Here is an 11,119-nt window from a genome sequence, read left to right on the forward strand (position 1 = left end):
TAACGTGAGCCTGGTTTGAACTAACCTGAGCAAGGCGCGGTTGAACTGCGTTGATGGAACGGCTTTAGCCTCAATGGAAGTTGGCTCTAGTTCTAACCAGGCTTAATCAACTAATCGCCGCTTTCGTTAGCGACTTTGATGGAATACCCCTCTGGTTGACCAATGGCACTAATCCTAAGGCTGACCAATCACAAGCATAAGCCCAAATTTTCCCCGGCACCACACCATTTACGTAACATAAAAACGGCTGGCTTAATAGACCATTTTCACAGAGGCACAATTAAAGGATAAACACAGGTGTCGGTCATATCGCTAATTATGGGTCTGCTTCTTTTATGTACCAGGGCACAGGTAATGACCAAACTATTGCAAATGAGTCTACTACCCATGCCCTGATACATAAAAGTAGAAGACCCATAATGAGCGTCATGTGCGACACTTGAGACAAATGTTGTTTAAATAAAATGTCCCCTTCCTGGTGGTTCCGACACATTCAGAACTGCTTTGTCAATGTCTTTATAAGGCAGCCTGCTTTGTATCCTGTGCGCTTGTCAAAAGGATATGTAATGAATCTCTAGTTTTAAACAGTGTCAGGGATGAAATAGGATGCTGAACAAAGCCCCTATGACAGGCGCTTGCACCACAGTTACACCCTGTTCGATCCCTAAACCTGCTCATACCATATTACTGCCACGCCTAGGCTGCTACCATTTCAACTTAACCTTCCTTAATCGTACACCTAAACTTTTGACTGGTGACAGTTTATAAATTTGGTTCAATAGCTATAGCTCTAAACCAAACGTGAAAGTTGTTTGCGTGAAAATGAATCCAACCCGATCACCATTGACAATACAGTTCATCATAAGAACTTTAGCACCAACTGTCCGCCACTAGTGTCCGTCGAGTCTCCCCCTCTTGTCCCGATGTTTTGGAAGTGACGTTGTCTATGTGGTCTAGGGGGTATTCCATCAAAGTCGCTAACGAAAGCGACTATTAGTTGATTAAGCCTGGTTAGAACTAGCGCCAACTTCCACTTGAGGCTAAAGCCGTTCCATCAACGCAGTTCAGCCGCACCTTGCTCAGGTTAGTTCAAACCAGGCTCACGTTATCCTGGATTACGCACGTTCATGAGATATGTAACCAGCCCAGAACCGTGAATGTCAAATCATGGATCAAATGTCCGAAAAGGACAGAGCGGGATCTTTTCCAGCGGCGAACAGAAGCTGCTTGTGGAGGTCTATGAGGAGTACACGCATATAATAACTCAAAAAGGGAACACCGTAACCATTAATAGAAACAGGGAGGCTGCCTGGCACAAAAATCTGCGATCTGTTGAATGCATAAGTAGTATTAAGCGTAACATATTTTAATTTAATATTGACCATGGATTTAAAAGCAGGGAGATAGTCTCGAGTTAACGTGTCAGACTTGCACCTGGTCGACCGGGGTTCTAACCCCACGCAAGTAATAGTAATATAGGAAGGATTACTAGAGAAATCAAATAACTTTTCATGCCATTTATTTTCCATTTCTTTGAATATTCTTAATTAGGGAATTAATAAAATTAATAAAGGGAATTACAAAATGAAGCCAACGCCAAGAATCCTACGCATTACTGTGCGTTCACACCGCACTTCGCCCCGTGACACGTTTCAATGCAAAGTGAACGTAGAGACGCGTATCGGGCGAAATTTTTTGTCGCCGAAACCCGCGACAAGATTTGATTGACAGCGCAACATTTTTCCACGTGAACGCGCTGAAGTTTAAATATTTAAACTTTTCCGCGGCATTCGCATGAGACAGCCAATCAGCGTTCACTCCCTGTGGGTAACGTGGGTGAAGTAACGTAAAACAGCCAATCACCGTTCAACCGGCTGGGCCAACCGTTCCGCTTGTTGAAACGTGTGTCTTTTGGTGTGAAAGCACAGTTAGTCTAGACACGAACTCGGGTCACGTGTATCACAGGGTATCAAGTGCTAGACCATTCACCCAGCCGCTGATTACTGATGACACGATAATACATAGATTTGTGTAAAAATGTGTTTAAAAAATAGCCACAGTAATAATAGATAGCAATTCATTGAATTATTTCATTTGTGTCATTTAATCTTAGACCCTTAGTCAAAATATACGCTGTTTGTACTTCATATATGTACATTTATGACAATTGTGAGGACTAGGTTTGGTGGAACCTTCTGATGGTACAATTGTTGCTGACTGATGGATTTCTCTGAAACACAGCTCAAGTTAGCCTGACAGTTAACCTGCTCCCGACCAGGTTAGTTTGGTCGGATAAATTGCTATGGTTACTTAGCGGAAATTCCCTTAAGTGACGTTCATGGAACGCAACTCTAGCTGAAAGAAGCCCGGCTTTGCGTTTAGCTTGATGGTTAGTTTGGTCGGATAAGTTGCCATGGTTACTTAGCGGAGATTCCCTTAAGCCACATTAATGGAACGCAACTCTAGCTGAAAGAAGCCAGGCTAAGCAAAATAAGCCCGGCTTTGGGTTTAGCTTGGTTGATGGAATACCCCCCAAGTGTGCTATGCACACTGGACGACAACTATACTAAAACAAGACTTAATCAATAGCAAATCATGGATTTGGGGGCCCAGGGATTTAACCCAAAAAATAGCCTCACGATTCCCAAGGATGAATTATGAAAACTTGGTACATTTCTCCTCTATTGTTTGACCTTCCGTTGGCAAACAGGTGATTGTAATTAGACCGAGGTCAATCAATAAATTGATCATTGTGGCCAATGTGTGGGGCAGCATATATTGTCGGGCCTTACAGTTCCCCAGTATTCTGAATATTAATGAGACATGAACTGAGGCACAGAGGCCATGGAGCTACAACAGCCGAATGTTAAAGATATGGGCGCTGTTTAAAGTTGTGAGTCGATCAGAGAATCTACAACGAACACAGATCAAGGCCATGGCTTAGGACACACACACACACACACACACACACACACACACACACACACACACACACACACACACACACACACGGCATGGACAGACAGATGCAATGTATTAGATAGGCCTACCATATATTCAGCAATATTTTCTACACTCCCCTGTAACACATTGACCCCAATATTGGGGTATCCAGGGATACGCACTTCTGTATCCCTGGATACAGAAGTGCGTTGCCCTGGGTTTAATACGCCATGTGGATGTGGTGCGGGCCTACGTCCGCGTGTCAAGGTGCTCTCTCTCTCTCTCTGCGCGGGAGCAATAATCAATGGCCGATGTTAAACGCACACTAAGTGCTGTCCTATACGTGCCAACGTATGACTTTGTCGGAACAAAAGCTTTTGCCGGCCTCACATGGAAGAGGCGTCGGATTGATCGGGACGGTGTTCGCATGTTGCTGAGAGGGGCATACATAACTATCAGATTACCGCCCGCTTCCACTGCGGTGGGAGTTAAAAACAATGGTAGGCCTACCTCTCTACTCTGGGCTCGGGAAGGTCACCGGGAGGACGGCTGGTGCGGATGGAAGCTCTCCGGTGAAGCATAAAAGAAGAAATAACTAATGTAAAAGCTGGTTTCCCTCAAGAGAATCGTTCCCTCTGTCTTGACAAACACCTGACACCTTGACAGACTCCGTGTGTGTGTGTGTGTGTGTGTGTGTGTGTGTGTGTGTGTGTGTGTGTGTGTGTGTGTGTGTGTGTGTGTGTGTGTGTGTGTGTGTGTGTGTGCACGCTTTGAGTTGAGAGACAGGTTGCGCTTGGAGACCGACCGGTTGATTATCTGGTTGACTCAGAGGAATCTGTCTTGATTCGTAATTTGCCGCCCTGCCAGCAGTTGGGATCTCGTTAATCGCCTTGATAAACATTACACTTGGAATGTCCAATAAAGCAAAGCAGGGCTCCGCCGTGGAAGACAGTCGGGTCTTTATCTGATACAAAATCCGCCAGCAGGCCTAAAGTGGAGAAGGAAATATATACGAGTTCTGTGTTCAGATGTTGTGCTCGCATTTTGCAGCATGTCATGTGTGGCCAGATCTTCTTATTGGCCCGTATAACACACAGGCTATTATTGACCGCCTTGCAGCGAATCAATGCCGTCTGGCGAACAATATTAGTCTGCAATGAAAACCTCGAACCAGTGCTTACAGGAACGCTGCAAAATAAAACCATGAATAATTTGTTGTCGATATTTGTCGTATAAAAATCACTCATTTTACGAATTCAGCGTTTTCATTAATCAAATTATTAATTAACCTTCAAAAATCATTCAAGACAAAATAATTAATATGTAATGGCATGGTGACTTTCGTGTGAAACATGTTTGGCGCCAACAAGGCGTAAAAGCTAAAGGTGGATTATAATGGAGCAACACTGCCACCTAGCGGCTGAGTGGGTCCCTAGCGTCGGTCAGCGGAATAATAAAACCATCATGAACAACTTTCGTTATGGTGTAGTTGTTTCAATGCCGGATTTATTCTGAGGTAAATCAAGTGGGTCATTTCCTGGGAATAATACATTGACTCTGGAGCCAAAGGAGACACTTAACGGATGTATTTGTTGTAGGTTTGTTGGTTCAAAACAGGAAACACTTAAGTATATTGAAGAATAAGAGATCTTAAAATGGCCAACCAAAATGAAGACATGAAGACACCATGTCCCGGAGTATGAATAGAGGCAGTGTATCTACTTTTGAATTGCAAATTGCAATACAACTTCATAGATATCCATTAAAAAAATATGCAATGACTACTTTCTCCACCAGGGGGCGGTATACTCATTACTAAAACCGTATACGTCGCGTTCATTTGATGGCCTTGGTGACACTACTACATTAAAAGCTCCTACGTTGGTTGCACTCCTGTTTATGGAGAGAAAATCCGAGAACGACATTTCCCTCAAAAACTTCTCCTTGGCAAATCGATCTTATTCGACAGCAAATGAAAGTCTGAAATGATCGAAATAATAGCCCGTATGAATGCATTGGTCAAATAGTATTCCATCCGAATAAGATGATGATGGGCCAGCCAGGTCTTAGTGATGTTAGGGTGAATAAGCCCCTTTTTATAATCTTACGGTAACAGTTTTCAAATCATTTAAGATGTTTTCACAACCTGGTTAAAGACAAGTGTTCAAATAAATAAAAGACAAGAGGTCCTGTGATCGGAATAAAGACCAGCTTTATTTCTCCATCTCGTTAAAACTAAAAGCACATTCTCTGCTAAACAACTCGCTCGGTTAATACATTCTCGGTCCGTAATCAAGGCTTATCTGTCCAATTAAATCAGTCTGCAATCAACACGGATCTGTTGAATAAGAGTGATGTCACTTCCTCACACACACATTGCACTCTCTCACACACACGCATTACACACACACACACACACACACACACACACACACACACACACACACAAGCACACACACACACACACACACACACACACACACACACACACACACACACATATTAGGAATCCCTGTATTTTATGTTTTTAAAGATATAATATTCATGGAGTAATTGAAATTGTCACATTTGAACCCGTTTAAAAACAAAAGTTCTAACGATATCTCTAGACTCTTGAAGTGTAAGAAACTTCTTACACAACAAAATACCAAAATATTTTACAGTGTTGAAAGAAAAGGTTGGTATAAAATTCATTCATTTACACAAGATTAAAAACTTGTGGCTCACTCTCTGAGACAGGTCAACGTGTCACATGCTACGCCACAAGGTCAAAGTTCATCTGCACTGAAACAAATAAACGCACAGCACACTCACAGATACTCACCAACAATACATACACGCATGCGCACGCACCCACATACACACACAACTCCATATGTTTATAGTGATGTCCAGAGAGATGTGAAACCAACAAACACACACACACAACCAATATATACTCATGCACACACACACACACACACACACACACACGCAAGTGAGTTTAAAGAGACGTTCATGTAGGTGTGAAACACACACACACACACACACACACACACACACACACACACACACACACACACACACACACACACACACACACACACACACAGTCCAGGTCTCATAGAGAGGAGAAGTGGGCTCTGCCGTAGCCCCCTCCCAGGTCGTAGGAGACGGCCGCGCCCGCAGAGTCCGCGAAGAAGTTTGGGAACGCCAAGCTGCACAGGGAGCTCTCCTCCACGTCCCCGCACACGCCGTCCCCCAGACCGTACAACGGAAGCTGTCCCCCCCCACCTCCGCCATGTCCTCCTCCGCCTCCTCCGCCTCCTCCTCCCTTCCTGAACCCCGCCGCCGTACATCCGCCCCACGGCTCCGGGTACAGCAGCCCGCCCAGCACGTTGTGCGCGTCGTACGAGGCCCCGGGCTCCGAGCTCAGCGCCATCTCGGTCGGCGGCAGGCAGCGCAGCGCCGCCGGCAGGTTCTGGAACAGCTCCCCCTGCTCTGCCGCCGCCGCCGCCGCCGCCGCCATGTTGCTATAGTCCGGCCCCAGCAGCTCAAAGAACTCGGCCGCGTCGGGGTCGCCGCGCTCCAGCTCCCCCAGGGTCACGCCGGACGTGGAGCAGACCGCCGCGCCGTGGCGGCTGGCCGGCTCGGTGAAGAACGACGGCGGCAGGTTGCGGTGGCGCAGCGGGGGCTTCCGGTTGGCCTTGCCCTCTCCGCGGGCGTCCTTGCCCGGGTTGAAGAGCGCCGCCAGGCTCTTGCTCTGCAGGCTGGCCTGGACGCCGCCGACGTCCCCCCGCCTGGGCAGGGCCTTCCCCTGCACGGCGCAGGGCGGCGGGCTGCCCTGGAGCCCTGCGGGCAGCAGAGGGGGCGCGGGCGGCGGTGTGGCGCCGGTCAGGGCCTTCCCCGGCTGCAGGTCGGCGTTGGTGGCGGGGCCGAGGACGCCCGTGCACCTCTTGATCTGCTTCTGGAGGTACTTGCGGTGGTTCACCTTCCGCTTGGACTTGACGGGCTTGTCCAGAGCCAGCTTGATGTTGCTGGAGGCCGAGTCGATGAAGCTCAGCAGGTCCCGGGTGGTCTCCCGGTAACCGCCCCCCTCCTCGTCCTCCTCCTGGTGGGTGTGGTGCTGGTGCTGGTGGTGTTGGTGGTCGTGGTGGTGGCGGTCCAGGTGCTGGTGGAGGTCCTGGTGGTGGTGGTGGTGGTGCTGGTGGTGCTGCTGCTGCTGGTGCTGGTGCTCCAGCTCGGCATGGAGAACCCCGTCCAGACCCCCTGGATCCGGGCTGTACTCCGCCACCGCGCCTCCACCCGGGAAGCAGAAACTCATGAACTGGGGGTTCATGACAGCCATCACGATGTGGAGCTCACAGGCATCTGCCCAGATTCACCCCCCCCCCCCCCCCCCCCCACCCTCCCCTCGGATCAAAAACACCAACAAGACGGACTCAGACCTCACCCTTCATTACATAATTTCTCCTTGAACCAGCTTCCTTAGACCAACTCCTGTCCCTGTTAAACTAAACACACGCGGCCACACTCTGACACACCATCAGCCCCGGTCGCCGTCATGAAGTCCCCGGTAAACAGTCCAGAGAGGAACTGTTGCACACAGAGGCGAGCTACAGGAGGAGGATTGTTCAGAGGGGAGGGACTTGTGACATCACAACATCCAAAAGAAGGGAGGAGGAGGAGGGGTGGAGTGGTGGTGGTGGTGGGGGGGGGGGGGGGGGGCACAGGGTCCAAGGGATTTAACTCATTGCTGCCACCCGACCACCTGCAACCAAGAAGGGATTTCTGTGATGTTCCCTGCTGGGTGAAAGACAATGGCCGCGGCCAGGGAGCGTAGAGATGTGATACTAGAGGTTCTCGCGTCCCTTGAACCAAAACATGGAGCTTTAGGGGATATTATTGAAAAACCCTGGTTGGATAAACCCCAACGTTAAAACCCTTCAAAACCAGCTCTTCTTGAACATCTGTATTATTTTCAACATTATTTGAAACTTGATAAAAAGGAAAAGATCTACAAAATGGAGACATGCCAAGATTCCGTTTGATGAATTGGAATAAATTCACAACACTAAAATGAAGCTTATTTTCTCTATTGATTCGCCTCTGCTCAGAAAGCCCTGAAAACGGCCTCAGCCATAAAATCTTCGCATCCAGAAACAACCAGCGTGCCTAGTCAACCAGTGCTCTAGTCTCATCTCATTAATATTCCATTAACACAGCTAAACCCCGGCCCGCGGGGAGACCAGGCCTGGGATGTACAGTAACAACAAATGCTTCTTTTTCTTCTTCTTCTGTGGGAAAATCTCTCAGCCCCAACAGATGCCCCTACGACGTTACGGAGCAGAACCCACTCCCTGCCTCGTCCTAATCTTCAAGCCGGTCCAAAAGTTTATTTCTGGTGCATTCCCAGGGCTAGTGGGAACTTCTGCTCTGGCCTGATGACTATTATGGTCTGCCTTTGACATAAAGCCCTGCAGCCTCTAAATGGCTCTCCATTCTTGCGGGGTGGTGAAAGGAGCGCTTTGTGCCAGGGATTCATTAAAGTTCACCTCACAGCTCGCAGTAAAATACCTCTCAATAATGAACAGTCCATTTAACCAGAAAGACCCGGGCCCGGGTTGTTAAATTAAAAGGCAGAGGAAGTTTGGAGATAATGCCCCGACATGGTTAAAGATATGTTGACCTCAAGGAGAATAAAGCCATTGTCAGATTGTTGTTAGATTGGTATAAACATGATGTTGCTTTGAGAGGGGTGTTTGGGTTTTGGGTCATCTCGGCGAGATGTGGTTAAATCTCGTCCTGGTTCAATGACCAATGTTTTCATATCCGTTGTTGGATCTAAAACACATAACCACTTGTTATAATTCCTTTTCCTATATGGACACAAACAGACATGGTGGCAGTTTGTGTTTGATATTATCCCAGGTGTGTGTGTGTGTGTGTGTGTGTGTGTGTGTGTGTGTGTGTGTGTGTGTGTGTGTGTGTGTGTGTGTGTGTGTGTTTAGTCACAACTAATTGTGGTTTGGGTTTTTTAGTGTACTATCACTGATTATTTTCCAGTCCTTCTGCTCTTAGTTTGGTGTAAAGTAAACTTTTGCTGCTTTAATTGAAGAATGGGGTTTTTCAACTGTTTATTGTCCATCTTGCGGTCGAGAGAGAGAGAGAGAGAGAGAGAGAGAGAGAGAGAGAGAGAGAGAGAGAGAGAGAGAGAGAGAGAGAGAGAGAGAGAGAGAGAGAGAGAGAGAGAGAGAGAGATGACCATTAAAGTGTTTTCTTATGCTAATTCCAGAAGACGGGACAGTGCAACAGATAGCATTGATCTAATTAGCGCTAGCTTAACACAAACCCAGACCCCCCCCCCCCACCCACCAGCGCCCCAATCCAGGCGCCCAGAAAAAGGTACAAAACCCAGCGACAACAAACCGCTACAAAACAAGCTACATTTCTATGTTTCTTTATTTCTATTCAGATACGCTCTCACTTTGTGCGACACAAAAGGTGTGACGCACACATTTATGGGAACTTGGGGGGGGGGGGGGGGGGGGACAACGACTTAATCCATTTTACAAAGCAACAACATATTCAGAAAAAATATCAGGTGCAAATATCTTTTCAGAAAACGCCATGTAGAAAAAAAACAAGAGCAGAAATGTTGCGCGACGACGCGCGAGTTTGGGGAGAGATTAACGGCGGCCATCGCTCAACTCATTAAATCCACTCTCTTTGGTTTCGCTTCAGTTTTGGCAAAGTGACATCATCACAGACATGGCAACCAGACACCCCCACGTCCCCGTCCCCCCCGTCACGGGGGGCTTTGGCTTGTGCTCTCGATAGTCATTCACATCGCCGACGCCGGCACTCCGATCCCGGAAACAAGACGCTTTTGTTCCCCCCCCGAAGACCGACTGAGACGCCGGAAAAACCCAACATAATGAGGGCGGAGGAGAAGCCTGTGAACGGTTTAGCAGCTGGGTTTAGCCGCAAGCCATGAGCGGATCATTTTTATTATTAGTAAAAATGATTATTATAAGTATTCCATCAAAAAGGTCTTCCTCACAACCTAAAAAGGAAACCACGTTGCAAAGTTCGCCTAGAGGAGATAAAACGTCACCTACTTTATTAACCCGCATGGGAAGCTTAGGTTTCGGAAATTCAGAAAAAATGGGGATTCGTATCTGTATTCATATTAGCATTTATGCGAATATATCCCCCCCCCCCCCCGGCCCGCTCGTTGTTCACTACACCGTTCTATATTGTTCAGATATGGTTCGGCAGTCTTAAACATTGTCTGCCACGCCTTCTGCGCTGAGGATTCCCTTATTCAGCACCCAGCACCCCCCCCCCCCCCCCTCCCTTAGGCCACTTGGGACCCTCCAGGCTGCCAACACAGGGTTTAGCCTCTGCCTACGTACGAGGGTGTGTGTGTGCGTAGGCATGTGTGTGTGTGTGTGTGTGTGTGGTCTGTTTGTGCGTAGCGGTGCGGTGATCAGGGTCACCCGGGTGGTAACAACACATTTGATTGATGGCAGTGTCAGCGTCTCCGAAAAGGCTCTCCGAAATTAATGACCTCCCAGTCCTGAGAAGGGTTTAAAAAAGGAGGGACTTTTAGTGTCCCCCACGTACCTCCTCCCCCATGTTTAGTGTGTGTCGGCGTTGTGGGGACGGGGACGGGGAACTCACTCAACCATGTGACTGACAATGTGGGGTGTGGGGTGGAGGAGGGGTGGGGGTGAGAAGTCCGGACTTTGTGTCTCTAAGGGGGGGGGGGGGGGAGAATGGAATCAATCCACATAACTCTGGCGGTGTGGGGGATCCTCCCAAGTGAAGTCACAGCAAGGAATTACGGCCGCATAAACAAGGAAATAAACGGAGCGAGTGGCGCTCTAGTGAGGGGCAGAGGAGGAGGTGGAGGAGGAGGAGGAGGAGGGAGGGGGGGGGGTAGTTGCTTTGTCATTGTTGCTCCAACGTGTATTTTTTTTCTTCTTCCAGTCCCCCGGGATCTTTATATGACACGAAACCCTCTGGCCTTTCTTTTGAAACTACACCGTTGGAATTCTCCAGCCAATTAAACAGCCCCGACTTCACAGTGAACTACAAGCGACCCCTCCGCCTCCCCCTCCCACAGCCGGACCCGTTCGCTCACCCAGTTGAATGCTACCCCTGTCCCCGTGCTTCTGTCTCTGTGCCCCCC

At 48.2% G+C, this 11,119-nt stretch overlaps 1 protein-coding gene across 1 annotated transcript; it reads right to left on the reverse strand.

Moving 5' to 3' along the window:
* Positions 1–5,698: 5,698 nt before the first annotated feature.
* fam181b (family with sequence similarity 181 member B) lies at positions 5,699–7,270 on the reverse strand (the record flags this gene model as incomplete). Its single annotated transcript, XM_084466372.1, has 3 exons — positions 5,699–5,727; positions 6,280–7,093; positions 7,178–7,270. 3 exons carry the CDS (start codon positions 7,268–7,270, stop codon positions 5,699–5,701), a joined length of 936 nt encoding a protein of 311 aa, XP_084322498.1.
* Between the last annotated feature and the right edge of the window lie 3,849 nt (positions 7,271–11,119).

This window comes from Micromesistius poutassou (genome assembly GCF_964030765.1).
Source record: "Micromesistius poutassou genome assembly, chromosome: 4".
Classification (NCBI taxonomy): domain Eukaryota; kingdom Metazoa; phylum Chordata; class Actinopteri; order Gadiformes; family Gadidae; genus Micromesistius; species Micromesistius poutassou.